This window comes from Oncorhynchus clarkii, unplaced genomic scaffold, assembly GCF_045791955.1.
Source record: "Oncorhynchus clarkii lewisi isolate Uvic-CL-2024 unplaced genomic scaffold, UVic_Ocla_1.0 unplaced_contig_7132_pilon_pilon, whole genome shotgun sequence".
NCBI classification, from domain to species: domain Eukaryota; kingdom Metazoa; phylum Chordata; class Actinopteri; order Salmoniformes; family Salmonidae; genus Oncorhynchus; species Oncorhynchus clarkii.
The window spans coordinates 17738-41677 of NW_027258670.1; the positions used below are offsets into that span (position 1 = coordinate 17738).

The 23940-nt window shown below is 45.7% G+C and overlaps 1 protein-coding gene across 1 annotated transcript in view; it reads right to left on the reverse strand.

Annotated features, from left to right (window-relative positions):
* The window catches only part of LOC139398048 (lysine-specific demethylase 6A-like), a gene marked incomplete at its 3' end in the record, with an annotated part of 46349 nt that overhangs the window by 16652 nt on the left and 5757 nt on the right, over positions 1-23940 (reverse strand). The window contains exons 3-9 of the mRNA XM_071144292.1: positions 19241-19334; positions 17062-17188; positions 9303-9401; positions 8539-8758; positions 7830-7976; positions 6133-6255; positions 5779-5856 (exon numbers count right to left, since the gene is read on the reverse strand). Coding sequence (XP_071000393.1) covers positions 5779-5856; positions 6133-6255; positions 7830-7976; positions 8539-8758; positions 9303-9401; positions 17062-17183 — 789 coding nt within the window. The remainder of the gene's footprint in view (positions 1-5778; positions 5857-6132; positions 6256-7829; positions 7977-8538; positions 8759-9302; positions 9402-17061; positions 17189-19240; positions 19335-23940) is intronic.

Genomic DNA, 23940 nt, shown 5'->3' on the forward strand with positions numbered 1-23940 from the left:
GAGCTGCAGCTCCCCCTGTGTGTTTATACTAGAGACCTACCGTTGAGCTGCAGCTCCTCCTGTGTGTTTATACTAGAGACATACTGTTGAGCTGCAGCTCCCCCTGTGTGTTTATTTCCCCTGGTATAAAATGTGCACCTATTCCATAACATGGGGCTTGTGAAAGCTGACTTTTTCTACACGAGAGGATCCGGACAAGAGAATCGTCATGATATCGTCTAAAACCTGAACCATGTAAGCTACAAACTACACTGAACAAAAAATATAAACGCAACATGTAAAGTGTCGGTCCCATGTTTCTCAAATTGAAAAAAAAAAAAAAAAAAACACAGAAATGTTCCATATAAAGATAATTTTCTTTCAAATGTTGTGAAAATGTGTTTACATCCCTGTTAGTGAGCATTTCTCCTTTGCCAAGATAATTCATCCACCTGACAGATGTGGCATGTCAAGAAGTTGATTAAACAGCACGATCATTACACAGGTACACCTTGTGCCGGGGACAATAAAAACGCCACTAAATTGGGCAGTTTTGTCACACAACACAATGCAACAGATGACTCAAGTTTTGAGGGAGCGTGCAATTGGCATGCAGACTGCAGGAATGTCCACCAGAGCTGTTGCCAGAGATTTGAATGTTAATTTATCTACTATAAGCCGCCTCCAACGTCATTTTAGAGAATTTAGCAGCACATCCAACCGGCCTCACAACTGAAGACCACGTGGTACCAAGCCTGTATCAACATGTCTGACAGTGTGTTCCAGTTCCTGGCAATGCCCATCAACTTTGCATAGCCATTGAAGAGGAGTGGAACAACATTCCACAGGCCACAATCAACAGCCTGATCAACTTTATGCGAAGGAGATGTGTCGCCATGTATGAGGTGGTCACACCAGATACTGACTGGTTTTCTGATCCATATCTGTGACCAACAGATGCATATCTGTATTCCCAGTCGTAAAATACATAGATTAGGGCCTAATTAATTTATTTCAATTGACTGATTTCTTTATATGAATCTACAGTAAAATCTTTGAAAAAAAAAATATAAACCCAACATGCAACAATTTCAGTGTATTATGTCACCATTATGGAAAGGGGAGACTCTCACAAACACAATAGTGTCAGTTGTTTGGCTCTACGACACCCACACATTTTACGGACATTCTGACTTTGAAGAAGTCTTCTCACAAAACCAACTGTCCAGACCAAATTGTTGGAGCTACAAACAAATGTCACCAATAACAAATAGGGACGCTCTCTAACACAAAGGTGTCGTTTGATTAGCTCTACGTCGCACACAAACTTCAGGGGGCGTCGTCTGAAGGTAACCCAGAACCAGTGGTGTAAAGTCTTTACGTTAAAGTACTACTTAAGTCGTTTTTTGGGGGTATCTGTACTTTAATTTACTATTTATATATATATATTTTATTTAACTCTTACTTTACTACATTCCTAAAGAAAATGTACTTTTTACTCCATACATTTTCCCTGACAACTAAAAGTACTTTGAAAGTACATTTCAAATGCTTATCAGGACAGGAAAATGGTCCAATTCACAGACATCAAGAGAACATCCCTACTGCCTTTATCTGGTAGACTCAATAAACACAAATGCTTAATTTGTAAATTATGTCAGTGTTGGAGTGTGCCCCTGGCTATCCATAAATTATGTCAGTGTTGGAGTGTACCCCTGGCTATCCATAAATTATGTCAAGTGTTGGAGTGTGCCCCTGGCTATCCATAAATTATGTCAGTGTTGGAGTGTGCCCCTGGCTTCCGTAAATTATCTCAGTGTTGGAGTGTGCCCCTGGCTATCTGTAAATTATGTCAGTGTTGGAGTGTGCCCCTGGCTATCTGTAAATTATGTCAGTGTTGGAGTGTGCCCCTGGCTATCTGTAAATTACGTCAGTGTTGGAGTGTGCCCCTGGCTATCTGTAAATGATGTCAGTGTTGGAGTGTGCCCCTGGCTATCTGTAAATTATGTCAGTGTTGGAGTGTGCCCCTGGCTATCTGTAAATGATGTCAGTGTTGGAGTGTGCCCCTGGCTATCTGTAAATGATGTCAGTGTTGGAGTGTGCCCCTGGCTATCTGTAAATGATGTCAGTGTTGGAGTGTGCCCCTGGCTATCTGTAAATTATGTCAGTGTTGGAGTGTGCCCCTGGCTATCTGTAAATGATGTCAGTGTTGGAGTGTGCCCCTGGCTATCTGTAAATGATGTCAGTGTTGGAGTGTGCCCCTGGCTATCTGTAAATTATGTCAGTGTTGGAGTGTGCCCCTGGCTATCTGTAAATTATGTCAGTGTTGGAGTGTGCCCCTGGCTATCTGTAAATGATGTTAGTGTTGGAGTGTGCCCCTGGCTATCTGTAAATTATGTCAGTGTTGGAGTGTGCCCCTGGCTATCTGTAAATTATGTCAGTGTTGGAGTGTGCCCCTGGCTATCTGTAAATGATGTCAGTGTTGGAGTGTGCCCCTGGCTATCTGTAAATGATGTCAGTGTTGGAGTGTGCCTCTGGCTATCTGTAAATTATGTCAGTGTTGGAGTGTGCCCCTGGCTATCCGTAAATTATGTCAGTGTTGGAGTGTGCCCCTGGCTATCTGTAAATTATGTCAGTGTTGGAGTGTGCCCCTGGCTATCTGTAAATTATGTCAGTGTTGGAGTGTGCCCCTGGCTATCCGTAAAAAAAAAACATGATCGTGCCGTGTGGAATGCTTAATATAAGGAATGTGAAATTATTTATACTTTTACATTTGATACTTAAGTATATTTAAAACCAAATACTTTTACTCAAGTAGTATTTTACTGGGTGACTTTCACTTTTACTTGAGTCATTTTCTATTAATTTATCTTTACTTTTACTCAAGCATGACAATTGTGTATTTTTCTGAAAAAGTTTAATCGCGGGTAAAATGAGCCAAAAATAACATGACAAAATATGGATCTAAAATATATAAATACAAATCCTGACTCCTTAGATCTCTCAGATACAGGACAAACACTTTAAAACATTGTTCGTAAAAATCCAAATAACTTCACAGATCTTCATTGTAAAGGATTTAAACACTGTTTCCCATGCTTCTTCAATGAAGCATAAACAATTAATGAACATGCACCTGTGGAACAGTCGTTAAGACATGAACAGCTTACAGACAGGTAGGCAATTAAGGTCACAGTCATGAAAACTTAGGACAGTAAAGAGGCCTTTCTACTGACTCTGAAAAACACCAAAAGGAAGATGGCCAGGGCCCCTGCTCATCTGCGTGAACATGCCTTAGGCATGCTGCAACAAGGCATGAGGACCACAGATGTGGCCAGGGAAATAAATTGTAATGTCTGTACTGTGAGACGCCTAAGACAGCGCTACAGGGAGACAGGACGGACAGTGGCAGACCACATGTAAACAACACCTGCACAGGGTCGGTACATCCGAACATCACACCTGCGGGACAGGTACAGGATGGCAACAACAACTGCCCGAGTTACACCAGGAACGCACAATCCCTCTATCAGCGCTCAGACTGTCCGCAATAGGCTGAGAGAGGCTGGACTGGGGGCGTGTAGGCCTGTTGTCTGGTGAGGACCTGCCTTACATCACCGGCAACAACGTCGTCTACGGGCACAAACCCACCGTCGCTGGACCAGATAGGACTGGCAAAAAGTGCTCTTCACTGACGAGTCACGGTTTTGTCTCACCAGGGGTGATGGTTGGATTCACGTTTATTTTCGAAGGAATGAGCGTTACACCGAGGCCTGTACTCTGTGGAGTGGGATCGATATGGATGGTCCGTCATGGTCTGGGGCGGTGTGTCACAGCATCATCGGACTGAGCTTGTTGTCATTGCAGGCAATCTCAATGCTGCGCGTTACAGGGAAGACATCCTCCTCCTTCATGTGGTACCCTTCCTGACATGACCCTCTAGCATGACAATACCACCAGCTATACTGCTCGTTCTGTGCGTAATTTACTGCAAGACGGGAATGTCAGTGTTCTGCCATAGCCAGCGAAGGGCCCGGATCTCAATCTCATTGAGCACGGCTGACACCTGTTGGATCGGAGGGTGAGGGCTAGGGCCTTGGTGGAAGAGTGGGGTAACATCTCACAGCGAGAACTGGCAAAAGTGGTGCAGTCCATGAGGAGGAGATGCACTGCCTTAATGCAGCTGGTGGCCACATCAGATACTGACTGTTACTTTTGATTTTGAACCACCCCCGTTTGGTCGGGGACACATTATTCCATTTCTGTTATTCACATGTCTATGGAACATGTTCAGTTGATATGTCGCAGTTGTTGAAACTTGTGTTCATACAAATATTCACACATGTTAAGTTTGCTGAAAATAAACGCAGTTGACAGTGAGAGGATGTTTCTTTTTTTGCTGAGTTTATATATATATATATATATATAAAAATCGGAATGGCCGATTAATTAGGGCCGATTTCAAGTTTTCATAATCGGAAATAGTTATTTTTGGCAACAATTTGCCTTTTTTTTTATTTGTATATATATATATATATATATATATATATATATACACCTTTATTTAACTAGACAAGTCAGTAAAGAACACATTCTTATTTTCAATGACGGTCTAGGAATGGTGGGTTAACTGCCTTATTCAGGGGCAGAACAACAGATTTTCACCTTGTCAGCTCGGAGGATCCAATCTTGCAACCTTACAGTTAACTACTCCAACGCAATAACGACCTGCCTCTCTCTCGTTGCACTCCAAAAGGAGACTGCAGTATGCCAAGGTAAGTTGCTAGCTAGCATTAAACTTATCTTTTAGAAACAATCAATCATAATGCCTCGTTAACTACACATGGTTGATGATATTACTAGATATTATCTAGCGTGTCCTGCTAGATCTGACTGAGCATACAAGCATCTGACTGAGCGGTGGTAGGCAGAAGCAGGCGCGTAAACATTCATTCAAACAGCACTTTTGTGCGTTTTGCCAGCAGCTCTTCGTTGTGCGTCAAGCATTGCGCTGTTTATGACTTCAAGCCTATCAACTCCCGAGATGAGGCTGGTGTAACCGAAGTGAAATGGCTAGCTAGTTAGCGCGCGCTAATAGCATTTCAAACGTCACTCGCTCTGAGCCTTCTAGTAGTTGTTCCCCTTGCTCTGCATGGGTAACGCTGCTTCGATGGTGGCTGTTGCCGTTGTGTTGCTGGTTCGAGCCCGAGGAGAGGGACGGATGCTATACTGTTACACTGGTAATAGTAAAGTGCCTATAAGAACATCCAATAGTCAAAGGTTAATGAAATACAAATGGTATAGAGGGAAATAGTCCTATAATTCCAATAATAACTACAACCTAAAACTTCTTACCTGGGAATATTGAAGACTCGTGTTAAAAGGAACCACCAGCTTTCATATGTTCTCATGTTCTGAGCAAGGAACTGAAACATTAGCTTTCTTACATGGCACATATTGCACTTTTACTTTCTTCTCCAACACTTTGTTTTTGCATTATTTAAACCAAATTGAACATGTTTCATTATTTACTTGAGGCTAAATAGATTTTATTGATGTATTATATTAAGTTAAAATAAGTGTTAATTCAGTATTGTTGTAATTGTCATTATTAATAATATATAGATATAATTTATGTTTATGTTAATTTATGTCTAATAGATATATTTATGTTTTATTTTTATACCTACAGGGTCACAATCAAATGGCATCATCATCATCTTAAAACAATTCCATATGTTAACTTAGTAGATATTGCAATTTATGGGCGTAGACCTATAGGGGTTAACAAATACCCACCTGTAGTCTCTGTGGCGTTAGGTACCAGCTGGGGATCTGCTGTTGTACCGGGTCGTTTGTCCACAAGTCGACACCACTCTGTGCTCAGAGAAAAGAGAGATGCTCGTCAATATACCGTGTATATGTTTCATTCAGCGTCGTTCACCAGTTGTGTGACGGAGTGGACAGTTCCCAGGCTTTAGTACCAGAGCTGGATTGTAAAGGCACCACATGGATGAAAACTTACTGAAAAAGGGGCAGGACTACCTGGACATGTCCAATAAGAAACACTCACTTTAGTTATCCGTTGAAACACATTTGAATGAATGCCTTAATGAATAGGGTCAGTTGGGTGGGTAAAAGACTGAACCCTACCTTAGCTGGGCTGGTGGTGCGTTTCCTCTTGGCAGGGCTGACCTGACTGTCAGTGTGGCTGGGATGGGGAGAGGCCTGTGTCTGTACCTGGCCTCCCTCACCTCCCTGGTGGGGCTTACATGCCTGGAGGGAGGGGGGGGGTCAGGAGAGGAGGGGGGAGGCAGGAGTGGAGAGGAAGGTTATAGGGGGGAGGCAGGAGAGGAGGGGGAAGGCAGGAGAGGAAGGTTATAGGGGGGAGGCAGGAGAGGAGGGGGAAGGCAGGAGTGGAGGGTTATAGAGGGGGCAGGAGATGAGGGGTATGGGGGCAGGAGAGACCGGCGAGGAGTGGGTGGGTTATAGGGGGGAAGCAGGCGAGGAGTGGGGGGGGTGATGGGGGGGCAGGAAGGAGAGGAGGGTATAGGGGGGAGGCAGGCGAGGAGTGGGGGGGGGGGGGGGGTAGGGTGGCAGGAAGGAGAGGAGGGTATAGGGGGGAGGCAGGCGAGGAATGGGGGGGATAGGGTGGCAGGAAGGAGAGGAGGGTATAGGGGGGAGGCAGGCGAGGAGTGGGGGGGGGATAGGGTGGCAGGAAGGAGAGGAGGGTATAGGGGGGAGGCAGGCGAGGAATGGGGGGGATAGGGTGGCAGGAAGGAGAGGAGGGTATAGGGGGGAGGCAGGAGAGGAGTGGGATGGTTATGGGGGGTGGGAAGAGAGGAGGGGGGTCAGAGCAGATGCCACAATCCTGACAACAACCTAAGTGATACTTCTAATCAGGAATCTCAGAGCCAACAAACTGTGTGAAGTATTTTTTTCTTGACAAGAGGAATGCGATGAAACATAAGGAACAAAAATATCTGGGTTACCACCGTTTACCATCAAACCTTTGGTGCCAAGGTAGTTTTAATTTCAAACAGTCATCCAAGGAAAAAAAAGACAAGACATGCAAGTTGACAATGAATTAAATATTCATAGTCACTAACAGATAAACAGCATATCAGTAGTTCACATTCATTCTGTACATGTCCAACAGCTCGTCAGGGTGAGGAGATGGGGTGAGAAAAGTGACTTGACTTATGACCTGTACTGCTGTATAATGAATTACACCTAGTAAATCTACTGTATTATGAACCACACAGAGAATTACACCTAGTAAATCTACTGTATTATGAACCACACAGAGAATTACACCTAGTAAATCTACTGTATTATGAACCACACAGAGAATTACACCTAGTAAATCTACTGTATTATGAACCACACAGAGAATTGCACCTAGTAAATCTACTGTATTATGAACCACACAGAGAATTACACCTAGTAAATCTACTGTATTATGAACCACACAGAGAATTACACCTAGTAAATCTACTGTATTATGAACCACAGAGAATTACACCTAGTAAATCTACTGTATTATGAACCACACAGAGAATTACACCTAGTAAATGTACCGTATGTGAGCTTAGTGTTTGTGAGGGGGATTCTCTCAACTCCTTTGGTTTGTCTGCACTGATACAAAACGTTTCTAGATGGTCAGGTGAATGCAGATAAGGCTACAGGGCATCCACTCTACTCAACTATCCTGAATTTGCAGATCAGTGCCAATGAGGGGAGGAAGACGAGGAAAGATGAAGGTTATTAAGATGCACCAGGACAGGTTAGTTTAGGTCGTAGTAGTAGCAGGGGTTTGTTATCTGTGGGGGGGTCTCTAGAGGTCTCACCTGCTGCTGTGCCTGTGGCCCTGGGCTGCCTGCTGCAGTGTTCAGGCCCCCCTGTCTGGAGGTGAGCTCAGCGGGGATGGGCAGGCTCCACGCCTCCTCAATACTAGGAAGCATTTTACCACCCTTCCCCCCCGCAACACTACCTGTCTGAGGGTGAGCATATAGGAGGATGGGGGGGGGGGGGGGGGGGGGGGGGGGGGCATAAAGACACATTTCAGTATTTCAGTACTGCTCTACGTTATGGTAGGACAACCCACTGACACTGCTGACCGAGCACCTTGTTACACTATTAGGTAATTGCACATTAAAAACAGCCTCTCCAGAGATGAGATGAGGTCAAATGAAAAATAATCACTCAAAGAATGGTCAATGCCATGACATTATGTCTTACGATTACTGGTGAGAATGTGTAGTATGGCATCAATATGAATCAGTGATCATATCTCAATGATTCAAATAAAAAAACAGAATAAATCACAGCCTGTACAATAAACAGGGACACACACAAGTATAAAATACAACTCTTCCAGAGAGTGAATCATCAGCTATAAAACACATACATACACTGTAACACAACACACAGCACTACGTTTAACAGAAAACAGCCAGTCAAATCATTTGTTTCTGCTTGGTATGTGTGTGTGTGTGTGTTTACATATCTCTGCATGTGTGTGTGTATGTATCCCTCCCTCTCTGCGTCCCTGCCTACCTGGAGCAGCTTAATGCGGTGTGTGAGGGCAGCGGTGTTGGTGCAGGCCTTGCTGCGCGTGGCGTTGATGTAACACTTGATTGCATCGTGCGGCTGCCCGCAGGACTCGTAGAGCGTGCCCAGGTCCATCCAGGCAGCCGCATGACTGTGGTCCAGCTGCACTGCACAGATGTACGCCTGCAGAGCATCCATAGGCTGGTTCTGCTGCTGGTACAGAACACTGGGGGAGGGGGGGGGAAGAGGGGAGGGAGGGAGAGGGGAGGGAGGCAGGAGGGAGAGGGGAAGGAAGGAAGGGAAGAGAGAGAGGGGGGGAGAGAGAGGGGAAGGAAGGAAGGGTGGGAAAGAGGGGGTGGGAAAGAGAGGGGGTGGGAGAGAGAGGGGGTGGGAGAGAGAGAGGAGGGAAAGGAGAGAGGGGGTGGGTAGGAGAGAGAGGGGGTGGGAGAGAGAGGGGGTGGGAGAGAGAGGGGGTGGGAGAGAGAGGAGGGAAAGGAGAGAGGGGAGGGAGGGAAGAAGGAAGAGAGAACGTGAGAAAGAGCAAGTGATGGGGAGAGGGGGGAGTGCATGGAGTTTTTAGTGTCCTCTCTCCCTCGAGTGGCCACACGCCAAGTCTATCCATAATTAACTCTAGGGACCACTACCTCCCTCCTGTTGCCATGGCCAACACCTACAAGCCTTCAGATTGAGTAATCATTTAAAACTTCTCCAAGGATCCTACAGACAGATGATAGGTGACTACACGCTGGCTGCAGTGTGTCAGGTCTTACCCTATGGAGCACCAGGTGTCAGCGCTGGCCTCAGACTTGTCAATGGACTGTCTGTAGGAGATGAAGGCATCCTGGACTTTCCCAATACTGGAGTAGCACCTGGAGAGAACACACATTATGCTTAGTACTATCAATATGAGAGACCGAGAGGAAGCAAGAGGTGAGAGACCGAGAGGAAGCAAGAGTGAGACCGAGAGGAAGCAAGAGTGAGACCGAGAGGGAGCGAGAGGTGAGACCGAGAGGGAGCGAGAGGTGAGACCGAGAGGGAGCGAGAGGTGAGACCGAGAGGGAGCGAGAGGTGAGACCGAGAGGGAGCGAGAGGTGAGACCGAGAGGGAGCGAGAGGTGAGACCGAGAGGGAGCGAGAGGTGAGACCGAGAGGGAGCGAGAGGTGAGACCGAGAGGGAGCGAGAGGTGAGACCGAGAGGGAGCGAGAGGTGAGACCGAGAGGGAGCGAGAGGTGAGCGACCGAGAGGGAGCGAGAGGTGAGCGACCGAGAGGTGAGAGACCGAGAGGTGAGCGACCGAGAGGTGAGAGACCGAGAGGTGAGAGACCGAGAGGTGAGAGACCGAGAGGGACCGAGAGGTGAGAGACCGAGAGGTGAGAGACCGAGAGGTGAGAGACCGAGAGGTGAGAGACCGAGAGGTGAGCGACCGAGAGGTGAGAGACCGAGAGGTGAGAGACCGAGAGGTGAGCGACCGAGAGGTGAGAGACCGAGAGGGACCGAGAGGTGAGAGACCGAGAGGGACCGAGAGGTGAGAGACCGAGAGGGATCGAGAGGTGAGAGACCGAGAGGGACCGAGAGGTGAGAGACCGAGAGGGATCGAGAGGTGAGAGACCGAGAGGGACCGAGAGGTGAGAGACCGAGAGGGACCGAGAGGTGAGAGACCGAGAGGGACCGAGAGGTGAGAGACCGAGAGGGACCGAGAGGTGAGAGACAGAGAGGTGAGAGACCGAGAGGGACCGAGAGGCCCGAGAGGTGAGAGACCGAGAGGGACCGAGAGGTGAGAGGCCCGAGAGGGAGCGAGGGTGAGGCCGAGAAGGAGCGAGGGTGAGGCCGAGAAGGAGCGAGAGGTGAGACCGAGAGGGAGCGAGAGGTGAGACCGAGAGGGAGCGAGAGGTGAGACCGAGAGGGAGCGAGAGGTGAGACCGAGAGGGAGCGAGAGGTGAGACCGAGAGGGAGCGAGAGGTGAGCGACCGAGAGGGAGCGAGAGGTGAGCGACCGAGAGGTGAGAGACCGAGAGGTGAGAGACCGAGAGGTGAGCGACCGAGAGGTGAGAGACCGAGAGGTGAGAGACCGAGAGGTGAGAGACCGAGAGGGACCGAGAGGTGAGAGACCGAGAGGTGAGAGACCGAGAGGTGAGAGACCGAGAGGTGAGCGACCGAGAGGTGAGAGACCGAGAGGTGAGAGACCGAGAGGTGAGAGACCGAGAGGTGAGCGACCGAGAGGTGAGAGACCGAGAGGTGAGAGACCGAGAGGTGAGAGACCGAGAGGGACCGAGAGGTGAGAGACCGAGAGGGATCGAGAGGTGAGAGACCGAGAGGGACCGAGAGGTGAGAGACCGAGAGGGACCGAGAGGTGAGAGACCGAGAGGGACCGAGAGGTGAGAGACCGAGAGGGACCGAGAGGTGAGAGACCGAGAGGGACCGAGAGGTGAGAGACAGAGAGGTGAGAGACCGAGAGGGACCGAGAGGCCCGAGAGGTGAGAGACCGAGAGGGACCGAGAGGTGAGAGGCCCGAGAGGGAGCGAGGGTGAGGCCGAGAAGGAGCGAGGGTGAGGCCGAGAAGGAGCGAGGGTGAGGCCGAGAAGGAGCGAGGGTGAGGCCGAGAGGGAGCGAGGGTGAGGCCGAGAGGGAGCGAGGGTGAGGCCGAGAGGGAGCGAGGGTGAGGCCGAGAGGGAGCGAGGGTGAGGCCGAGAGGGAGCGAGAGTGAGACCGAGGGGGAGCGAGAGTGAGAGAGAGAATTAACAAAAAACAGAACAGGTATTTGGCCCTAAACAGAGAGTACACAGTGGCAGAATACCTGACCACTGTGAATGACTCAAAATGAAAGACAGCTTTGACTATGTACAGGCTTTGACTATGTACAGTGAGAATAGGTAGGCAGACCTGCCTCTCAAGAGAAGACGGGCTATGTGCACACTGCCCACAAAATGAGGTGGAAACTGAGCTGCATTTCCTAACCTCCTGCCAAATCTATGACAATATTTTAGAGACATACTTCCCTCACAGACCCTCAAAGAATTACAAAACAAATCCAATTTTGATAAACTCCCATATCCACTGGGTGAAATACAGCAGCAAGATGTGTGACCTGTTGCAACAAGAAAAGGGCCACCAGTGAAGAACAAACAGCATTGTAAATACAACCCACATTCATGTTTATTTATGTTCCCTTTTTAACTTTAACTATTTGCACATTGTTACAACACTGTGTATTGACATATGACATTGTAAATGTCTCTATTCCTTTGGAACTTGTGTAAATGTAATGTTTACTGTTTGTTTATTATCTATTCCACTTGCTTTAGCAATGTGAACATATGCTTCCCATGTCAAAAAAAGCTCATTACAATGGATGAGTCCACTCAAACAGGAGCCAATCAGACAGGTGTCTTGTATACCATATTTTTGTTGTTGTTGCTAGTGCTCCATTAAAGAAATCTTGGTCGACCAACAGCCTATCAACAAAACAATTGACCGGTTGACTAAATGGGGTCAGCCCTAAAGCTAACACTCTACACACTGAACATCTACAAGCTCAAAGGGTGACTACAGCTCACGCAGAACCATTAGCCGTTGCATTCAGTGGCTCTACCACACAACAACCAATAGCAAAGATCCCACGGCCTGCACTTGACTTTTCCTACTTGCACCAACTTGATGATAATAACTACTATATTGAGAGAAAATGTACTTGCTACGACTGTGATGTGGTCGTCTCACCTCGCGATCTCACCTAGCTCAGGCTCCCGAATGGCGCAGCGGTCTAAGGAACTGCATCTCTGTGCAAGAGGAGTCAATACAGACCCTGGTTGGAATCCCGGCTAAATCACATCCAGCAGTGATTGGGAGTCCCATAGGGCGGCGCAGAATTGGCCCGACGTAGTCCGGGTTAGGGTTTGTCCGGGGTAGGCCGTCATTGTAAATAAGAATTAGTTCTCAACTGACTTAGCTAGTTAAATGTTAAATAAAATAAAAACAAGAAAAAGGGGTCAATCTGGGGGCCTCCCGGGTGGCGCAGTGGTTAAGAGCACTGTACTGCAGCGCCAGCTGTGCCACCAGAGACTCTGGGTTCGCGCCCAGGCTCTGTCGTAACCGGCCGCGACCGGGAGGTCCGTGGGGCAACGCACAATTGGCATAGCGTCGTCAGGGTTAGGGAGGGTTTGGCCGGTAGGGATATCCTTGTCACATCGCGCACCAGCGACTCCTGTGGCGGGCCGGGCGCAGTGCGCGCTAACCAAGGTTGCCAGGTGCACGGTGTTTCCTCCGACACATTGGCTGGCTACCGGGTTGGATGCACGCTGTGTTAAGAAGCAGTGCGGCTTGGTTGGGTTGTGTATCGGAGGGCGCATGACTTTCAATCGTCTCTCCCGAGTTGTAGTGATGAGACAAGATAGTAGCTACTAACAATTGGAAACCACGAAATTGGGGAGAAAAAAGGGGGTAAAAAAAAGGTCAATCTTCAGAAAGTCTTTTCAACATTCTTCAAGCTCTGTCAAATTGGTTGTTGATTATTGCTAGACAACCATTTTCAGGTCTTGCCATACATTTTCATGTAGATTTAAGTCAAAACGACCACTCAGGAACATTCACTGTCTTCTTGGTAAGGAACTCCAGTGTAGATTTGGCCTTGTGTTTTAGGTTATTGTCCTGCTGAAAGGTGAATTCATCTCCCAGTGTCTGGTGGAAAGCAGACAACCAGGTTTTCCTCTAGGATTTTGCCTGTGCTTCAGGTTATTGTCCTGATGAAAGGTGAACTCATCTCCCAGTGTCTGGTGGAAAGCAGATTGAACCAGGTTTTCCTCTAGGATTTTGCCTGTGCTTCAGGTTATTGTCCTGATGAAAGGTGAACTCATCTCCCAGTGTCTGGTGGAAAGCAGATTGAACCAGGTTTTCCTCTAGGATTTTGCCTGTGCTTCAGGTTATTGTCCTGGTGAAAGGTGAACTCATCTCCCAGTGTCTGGTGGAAAGCAGATTGAACCAGGTTTTCCTCTAGGATTTTGCCTGTGCTTTGCTTCATTCTATTCCTTTTTTATCCTGAAAAACTTAGACTTAGTCCTTAACTTGTTAATTAGTAAATAGTAGCCTACAGCAAAGTGTGTTTAAATAATGTCTAAATCATTTTAAATCAAAACCATTTCTGCTAGTTAGTTTTAGCTTGCTTGAGCCTGCTAACTTAGTGTTAATTCACCTGTTTCCATACATGTTTCATTTTAAAACATTTATCTTACAAAGGAGTTGTTTAATCTAACTGCTTAACTATTTATCTGTACATGGAATTGTATTTGGGGTTTTTCTAATCTTTACAGGAAAATGCCACGGGCACTATCTGATGTGTGGAGACATTTCACTGTAGCTAATGTAGAAGGAAAAGCTGTGTACATTTGCAAATACTGTGCCAAATCATTTGTGAAGAATGCAACAAAGATGCAGAATCATCTGGCCAAGTGCATGAAGTTCCCTCAGCGCTCACAACAAGCAACCTCTGACAAAAGTCCCTCTACTTCTATTCGAGGTGAAAATGATGAATCAGACACCTTATCGATAGCAACAGCTCATGGTCCTCCTGGAATCTGAAGGTTTTTGACTTAATGGAGAAACAGAGAAATTCTGATGGATGTCTTGCTCATGCTGTGTATGCAACTGGTTCACCCCTGATGCTCACAGGCAATGTGTATTGGTAGAGATTTTTGAATGTTCTTCGCCCAGCATACACCCCTCCAACCAGACATGCTTTATCTACTCATTTACTGAATGCAGAGTTCCACAGAGTTCAAGTGAAGGTCAAGCAAATCATAGAGAAAGCAGACTATTGCAATCATCTCTGATGGGTCGTTGAATGTTCGTGGGCAAGGAAGAATGAACTACATAATCTCCACCCCTCAACCAGTATTCTACAAGAGAACAGACACAAGAGACAGGCACAACGGTCTCTACATTGCAGATGAGCTGAAGGCAGTCATCAATGACCTTGGACCGCAGAAGGTATTTGCACTGGTGACAGACAATGCTGTGAACATGGTTGATTGGTCTAAAGTGGAGGAGTCCTACCCTCACATCACACCCATTGGCTGCATTGAATCTGCTCTTCAAGGACATCATGGCACTGAAAACAATGGATACACTCTACAAGACAGCCAAGGAGTTGGTTAGGTATGTGAAGGATAATCAAGTTATAGCAGCAATCTACCTCACCAAGCAAAGTGAGAAGAATAAGAGCACCACATTGAAGCCCAGCAACACCGATTGGGGGTGGTGTTGTCATCATGTTTGACAGTCTCCTGGAGGGGAAGGAGTCTCTCCGAGAAATGGCCATATCACAGTCTGCCGATATGGACAGCCCCATCGAGAGGATCCTCCTGGATGATGTATTTTGGGAGAGAGTGGTAAGCAGCCTGAAACTCCTGGATCATTGTGGATCATTCAATATTCCCTTTTGTTGTTCAGTGAAATCATCCCATGTGAAGAGTCAACTCATTTAATTAAAGTTAAAATCGTAACTAAACTGTTTTTTTGATTTATTGCTACAGGAAGGATTTAATCATTTGCAATGATGTCTACTTTTGATAAGGTAAAAGGTTTATGTCTTTGTCTCCATATGATATGGTAAATATATCCAATGCAAAAAACATCTACATTTAAATGGTATTAATATTAATTTGCATCTATTTCCGTTAATTCCCATATATTCCCGTTAATTCCCATGGAAAGTTTCCACCCCTAAATACTCCCCAAAATGTGCAACCCTGCTGAAGGCACTGGATATATACCCACTGATTCTTGAATAACATAACTTACAAGCACTTCATAAGCTTACTTCAACTCCATCAGAACCGCAAATATAACATGGTTTGGGGTGAGTTGGACCACAGCGTGTAGGAAAAGCAGCCAACAAGTGCTCAGCATATGTGGGAACTCCTTCAAGACTGTTGGAAAAGCATTCCAGGAGAAGCTGGTTGAGAGAATGCCAAGAGTGTGCAAAGCTGTCGTGAAGGCAAATTTATATAATTTTATAAAATATATTTTGATTTGTTTAACACTTACCCCTATTTAACACATGATTCCATGTTTTTTTTCATAGTTTTGATGTCTTAACTATTATTCTACAATGTAGAAAATAGTATAAAATCAAGAAAAACCCTTGAATGAGTAGGTGTTCTGAAACTTTGGACCGGTAGTGTAAATAAATGCTGTATAGCCTCATAACATGGTTAAAACAATAATCTTCATATCATGGATGGTCAGTCCTTGCATTAATAGCTCTGTCTATTAATCTGAGTGGTCACATTTCTCCAGGCCCATCCCTCAGCGTTTTACCAAAACAGATTTGTTGATTTGCCCTTTAAACAGCTGCATATTATCAAGATATCAGTGTCTCCAACGAAAAGGTAAACAGGCCTATAGCAAATGCAGCATATGGCATTAATCTTTCATATGTAAATAGCACTTTTCAGTAGTGCTCAAAGCATGCCATTCCATGAGCGCAGCATTTATTTATCAACTCGAATCAATGAGCCCAATCAGTCCTCCATGACTGCAAAATCATAAACAACAGAGTAGGGCTGGCTAATAAATCCTTTGTTTTGGGTCATGCTCAGGCAAAACAATTTGACCAATCTACACCTTCATATTTCCAAGTGCTATTCTTGAAAATCAAGGGGTATAAAATGTATTGGAATGACTGGAATTCTGATAGACTTTGGTTTTTAAGGTAAAGATGTAATTTAATCATATTATTATATCTAGTAGAAAGTGATGGGTTAGAAGAAGCCTACATAACCAACCCATATAGTAAAATATAACATCCATATATGGACAGCCATGTGAACTTTAACCCTGATTTATCCTGCAATAGATGTCGTTCAAATGGTAACATACATTTTGTCTTCTTCTAATGCCTCTTAAGGGGAATGTAATCAGATTACATGACTGCGTTTGGGTAATCCAAAAGGTTAGTTACCGATTACAATTTTGGACAGGTAACTAGTAACTAACACATTACATTTATAAAGTAACCTACCAAACCATACTTGCTAGCCATTAACTTCTCTCAGAGCCGTTAACACAACAACATACTGCTGCAGCCCTTAGTTGTACTACAGGATTCACAGACAGGAGGCCATCTATCCACTGCAACACTGTCTCCCAAACCAGGTCAACTGTGGTCTAATGATCTATACTAAAACAAGTGGTTTCAATAAGTAAGCACTACATAAAAGCGTGTGGAATAACAGAAAGGAACAATTCCATCTAATTAATAGCTCAGATTTACAGAGCTAGTAATCAATAGGTCTCTGTGTAACACGCCGTCTTCCCAGAGAGTACAGACTTGGATCAATAATAAATCAGCAGCTCTGAAACGGCTCCAGTTTCTAGGCCTATAGATTGTAGAGAAACAGCTGAGACAAGAGCTGCAGAGAGAAAAGACCTTCAGGGCAGAGTCTTATTCAACACACAGCGGTTTAACGTTTTTTACACACTTGCTAAAAGGAAAACAAGAGCCCGCAGGAATTCACTATGAAATAAAATGCTTTTACCTGCCGAGGAAGTACCAGGACTGTCCAGAGTTGGGGTCTGCTTCTAGTGACTTCTGCAGACACTGGATGGCATAGCTGTCCTTGGAGCCTGGGTCCCCTAACAGCTCCACTGTGTGATGCATCCAGCCTGGAGGAGACCAGGGGAGTTAGCAGGGTGAAGGATCCAACAACCACCACTGCTAGTCTGGGTCCAGGGCTAGCCTTCTGCTAGCTGGTCAACAGAACCACTGCTAGTCTGGGTCCAGGGCTAGCCTTCTGCTAGCTGGTCAACAGAACCACTGCTCGTCTGGGTCCAGGGCTAGCCTTCTGCTAGCTGGTCAACAGAACCACTGCTCGTCTGGGTCCAGGGCTAGCCTTCTGCTAGTTGGTCAACAGAACCACTGCTAGTCTGGGTCCAGGGCTAGCCTTCTGCTTGTTGGTCAACAGAACCACTGCTAGTCTGGGTCCAGGGCTAGCCTTCTGCTAGCTGGTCAACAGAACCACTGCTAGTCTGGGTCCAGGGCTAGCCTTCTGCTAGCTGGTCAACAGAACCACTGCTAGTCTGGGTCCAGGGCTAGCTTTCTGCTAGCTGGTCAACAGAACCACTGCACTTTACACCACTGCTAGTCTGGGTCCAGGGCTAGCCTTCTGCTAGTTGGTCAACAGAACCACTACACACTTTACTGTCTCCAATAGTAAGTCAACACAACTGATCCTGCAGGTACTTCTGCTAGTCCATTACCAGGTCTAGTACTACACTAATATACACAACATATGAAAACTACACTAGACTGTCAGTCACAGAGGGGAACACTGCTGTCTGCCTGGTGTGTAAAAGCACCAGTCTCATAAAAAGGACCAAAAGGCTCATCTATCTAGAGCTTTCTGAAGAAGAGGGAGGAGAAAGAGGGAGGGAGGGAAGGAGAGCGGGGGATTCGTCGTCCATACACACATCATCCGTGTCTACAAAGGTCTAAACAACTCACCCCTGGGGTCGCTCCCACCTCTCTCTCTCTCTCTCTACACACACCTCCCGAAGGACGGGCACACACACAGACACATCTCCCCATCGCTCCACACAACAGTTGTGGCGAGCCTTGCTGGAAGGCCACCACCAAATAACATTTTATCGGTCACACACATATTTATCAGATGTTATTGCTGGTGTAGTGAAACGCTTGTGTTCCCTAGTAAGGTGGCTGGCAGGGCAGAAAAAGATCATGTTTTTCAGACCCGAGGGAACATCCCAAACTGGGGGAAGACGGCAAGAAACAAAACAAGAGCTGTCTGTGTTCAGAGAGGACTAAGTCGGGGAAGGTATGTGTGTATAGCGTGGGGGTTGGGGTACAGACACTAACACCTCCATAATGAGCAGTTGCATGAGTCAGGCCAGGGCAGAGAGAGACTGGAGGCTTGGGAAACGTGTGATGGGAGCAGGGAAGAGGTGGGGATCTGGGAATACTGTCCAGTTGGGAATATGGTAAACAACAAGGAGCACAACTTCTCCCAGAACACAATGCAATCCTGTGTCATCAGCCTTATACACCTGGTACATAGTAGTACCTTCAGCAACAAATGGTGCAGTTTGAGGACATGTGGAAGAAATGTATTAGGGTGCTGGATATGGGGCTAGTGGAGATGGGGCTAGTGGAGATGGGGCTAGTGGAGATGGGGCTAGTGGAGATGGGGCTAGTGGAGATGGGGCTAGTGGAGATGGGGCTAGTGGAGATGGGGCTTGTGGAGATGGGGCTAGTGGAGATGGGGCTAGTGGAGATGGGGCTAGTGGAGATGGGGCTAGTGGAGATGGGGCTAGTGGAGATGGGCAGGTGTGATGCAGTAATGTTTGTATGTTTTGTATTGTTTATAAAAATACAAATATATTTTATAAAAAATAAAATACAAAGTACTAGAAAGGCATAAATGTGATAAAGTAACTTCGACTAAAAACACCACACAGTCGATTTATTATTGATAGACACTGCTCTAGAAAGTTAAACACTTTTTGTACATAACATGTAAAAGACTGCACTTTTTAAATAGAACCTTCAAGAACAAACTAGGATACATATTCAACAAGACTCAAAAGAAAAATATAGGTTCATGTTATCAAAAGGACAAGTGACATATTGTTTGTAACAAGCGAGCCCAAATGCATCGTCTTCGATGCCGTAGTACATAGGAGAGAGGAAAGAGGACTTACCTAGTTGCTGCAGTGTAGCAGCCTTCACCTGTGCAGGAAGATTCTCTGTCTGGAGTAAATTCTCATACGCTTCTTTTGCTGCTCTGAATTTCTTCTGCAAAATGACAGTGGGGGAGAGAGAGGGGGAGGAAAAGAGAGAGAGGAAGGATGTTTAAGCCAGACCAAAGAGTCAGTGTGTTTTATGGTCTCACTGGTCAGACACAGAAGTTTGGACACCTCAGATACACTACAGGCTAAAAGTATGTGGACACCCATTCAAATTAGTGGATTCGGCTATTTCAGCCACACCCGTTGCTGACAGGTTTATAAAAATAAATGTAGCAACATCATAGGATACCACCTTTCCAACAAGTCAGTTCGTCAAATTTCTGCCCTGCTAGAACTGCCCCGGTCAACTGTAAGTACTGTTATTGTGAAGTGGGAACGTCTAGGAGCAACAACGGCTCAGCCACTAACTGGTAGACCATACAAGCCTACAGAACGGGACCGCCGAGTACAGAAGTGTTTTTGCATTCCAGTTGAACATTTACCTGCTCTGTCACAGTCTAATCATTAAAAACATTGAAGAAACATTGAAGACTACACGTGTAAATGTCATGCCATTTGAATTTGAGCAATATGACTGGCCGTTCATCCAAGCACCACCACGCTGTCGCTAGTCACAACTTCTGGAGCAGTACATGAGTTGATGCCTTCACACAGCACACGTTTTTGCTCTGAACAGCTGACAAGTGCCCATCAAGTGCCTACTTGCTGAGCTTATTTTAGAAAAAGTAATTTACAAAAGTAAACCTTTAATAGTGAACATAAAATATGCTACGGTTGATAAGTCTGTAAAAAGAACACTAGAAAGACACCTACTGTAGCATTGATACACAGTGAGGCAGGGGTTAACTTGACCACGCCCCCTGAGTAGGGTACATAATAGCCATAGGCCGGACTTGAACCCGATCTAACATCTCTGGAGACCTGAAAATAGCTGTGTAGCGATGCTACCCATCAAACCTGACAGCTTGAGAGGATCTGCAGAGAGGAATGGGAGAAACTCCTCAAATTCAGGTGTGCCATGCTTGTAGCGTCATACCCAAGAAGACTCCAGGCTGTAATCGATGCCAAAGGTGCTTCAACAAAGTACTGAGTAAAGGGTCTGAATACTTATGTAAATGTGATTTAGTTTTTTTTTTTAAATTTAAAAAAAAGAATAGACATCAAGAATGTCTAAAAACCTGTTTTTGCTTTGCCATGAGTTATTTTGTGCAGATTGATGAGGGAAATCTAACTATTTCATCCATTTTAGAATAAGGCTGTAAGCAAAAAAGTTGAGGGATCTGAATACTTTCCGAATGCCACGTGGTTGTGTATAGGTTATTTACTAATGGTATGCCAAATAGTCGGACAAAACTGGCAATTTACTGTATACGACTATGATGTTATTCTTTTTTTTTGTAAGAATCATCTGAAACTAATACATCTTCGGGTGCCAGCAGATATCCTTCTTATGTTAATCAGTCATGTGGCCGTCTGTAAAGAGAAGGACGGGCTGTGTGTTGATCCTGCTGCTCTGATTGTAAAGAGAAGGACAGGCTGTATGTTGATCCTGCTGCTCTGATTGTAAAGAGAAGGACAGGCTGTGTGTTGATCCTGCTGCTCTGATTGTAAAGAGAAGGACGGGCTGTATGTTGATCCTGCTGCTCTGATTGCATAGAGTGAAGTTGTATTTCTCCATCCGCTCGCTTCATAATTTCACCCAATCACTATTCCCTTGCATGTTTTCAGTCTGATCATTTAGATTGCCGCTGCCTGTTACTATGGTAGATCACATGCCCGAAGAACATTTGCTATCAAGCTATCATTTTGCATAACATATAACAAGCGAGGCATGAGTAGGGAAAAATATGAAAAGGTGATGCGGATTCTGACTGAGTGACAGCAAACTTGGCTGCCGGCTGCAAGTTGGACACACGCACCCGCACCCTGCCTAAAATCTGCAGCTGTTAAAATGGGCACGTAGTTATTTTGCCAACATCTACTTAAGCATATTAAAACACTTTTGTTGTTTTCATTCACAAGTATTATTCCATCCCATTATCAACTGTCAATTTATGGATACGAGTAAGGCCATGTGGGCAAACCCATACTATTTACTGTGCTCTGATTGACAAACAGCAAGCTTGACTTGTTTCTAAAAGTTGTCGGACTGACTGAATAAAGTCTCTCTCATACCATTAATCATACAACCTAGTTATATGTCCATGGTATCGCATCCAGACAAGTACTCTAAAGATCTTGTTTGCATTTTTCGATATGAAGTCCATCCAGACTTGCCAGAAAGTGACATTGAAGTGAGTGACTTGTCAGTAGCCTCCCGAATTGTCTCGGTAAGAGAGCTGTTCATTTGGCTTCTGGACATCAGAACAGTTATCACTAACCTCCATTTGGACAATAACTTTTACTTGGAGTTGGAGGAGAAGGACATCGATTATCGCAGACCAGGCCCAAAACACTGACACTCAAAGGAGAAGACGTCGCTACAGAGACCCTGAGCGGGATAACTAACGAGACAATGTCGGAGCGTGGATAAAACGCCTCTACAGTTCTATTGGCGAACATGCAATCACTGGAGAGTAAACTGAATCAGCTCCATTCGAGTCCATCCTATCAACGTGATATGAAGAGCTGTAATATCCTAGGGGTCGCTGGGTCGTGGCTGAACAAGGACAAGTTAAATAAAAATCTAGCTGGTTTTCTATACATCAGCAGAACAGAACGGCTGCATCGGGGAAGCTCAGAGGGGGTGTGTCTCTTTGTTAACAACAGCTGGTGCACCATCTATAATATTGAGGAAGTATCGAGGTTCTGCTCGCCTGAGGTAGAATACCTCATGATAAGCTGTAGACCTCACTATCTAGAAAGAGAGTTTATCTATATTGTTTGTAGCTGGTTTACCACCAAAAACTGATGCTGGCACTAAGGCGACACTCAATGAGATGTATAGGGCCATAAGAAAACAAGAAAATGCTCACCCAGAGGAGGCGCCCCTAGTGGCCGGTGATTTTAATGCAGGAAAACTGAATTCCCAATTTCTACCAACATGTCACCTGTCCAACTAGATGCGAAAAAAACTCTAGATCACCTTTACTGGCACAATCAATCAGACGCATTCAAAGCTCTCCTTCACCCTCCATTTGGCAAATCTGACCATAACTCTATCCTCCTGATTCCTGCTTATAAGCAAAAACTCAAACAGGAAGAAGCAGACTGAAATATGTTCCGGGATTGATTCGATGACATTGAGGAGTTTATCACATCCGTCACCGGCTTCATTAATAAGTGCATTAATGACGTTGTCCCCACAGTGATTACAGGCAACATCCACACTGAGCTAAACATAATTTTTGACATATATATATAAAAGTAACCTTTATTTAACTAGGCAAGTCAGTTAAGAACAAATTCTTATTTACAATGACGGCCTCCCCCGGACAACGCTGGGCCAATTGTGTGCCGCCCTATGGGACTCCCAATCACGGCCGGATGTGATACAGCCTAGATTCAAACCAGGGACTGTAGTGACACCTCTTGCATTGAGATGCAGTGCCTTAAACCGCTGTGCCACTCGGATGTCCTAAAGGCTAGAGCTGCTGCTTTCAATAAGCGGGACACTGATGTGGCAGGGCTTGCAAACTATCATGGATTACAAAGGGAAACACAGCCACAAGTTGTCCGGTGATGCGAGCCTACAAGACGTGCTAAATACCTTCTATGCTCGCTTCGAGGCAAATAACACTGAAACATGCATGACAGCACCAGCTGTTCCGGATGACTGTGTGATCAAACGCTCTGTAGCCAAAGACCTTTAAACAGTTTAACATTCACAAGGCCGCAGGGGTTACCAGGACTCGTACTCGGAGCATTCGCTGACCAGCTGGCAAGTATCTACAATGACATTTTCAACCTCTCCTTGACCCAGTCTGATATATCTACATACTTTAAAGCACACCACCATAGTCCCTGTCTTCAAGAATGCCAAGGTAACCTGTCGAAATGACTATCGCCCTGTAGCACTGTAACATCTGTAGCCATGACATGCTTTGAAAGGCTGATAATGGCTCACATCTACTACACCATCATCCCAGACACAACAACTTGCTTACTGCCCCAACAATACCCTTTCTATACCCTTTCTCAACTGGACGAAAGGAACACCTATGTGAGAATGCTGTTCATTGGCTGCAGCTCAGTGTTCAACTCCATTGTGCCCTCCAAGCTCATTACTAAGCTAAGGACCCTGGGGGAAGAAAAAACACCTCTCTGCAACTGAATCCTGAACTTCCTAAAGCCCCCTCCCCCCAGGTTGGTGACGGTAGGCAACAACACATCCGCCACGCTGACCCTTAACAAGGGGGCCCCTCAGGGGTGCATGCTTAGTCCCCTCCTGTACACCCACAACTGCATGGGCCCGCACGACTCCAACACCATCATTAAGTTTGGAGACGACACAACGGTAGTAGGTCTGAAGACGATGAGAGAGCATACAGGGAAGTCAGAGACCTGGCAGTGTGGTGCCAGGACAACAACCTCTACCGCAACATCAATTGAATATATTTTAAATTCAGGCTGTAAAACACAGAGATGTTAAACTCATTCCATGGAGGGTCTAGTGTCTGCGGGTTTTTGTTTTTTTCCTTTCAATTAAGACA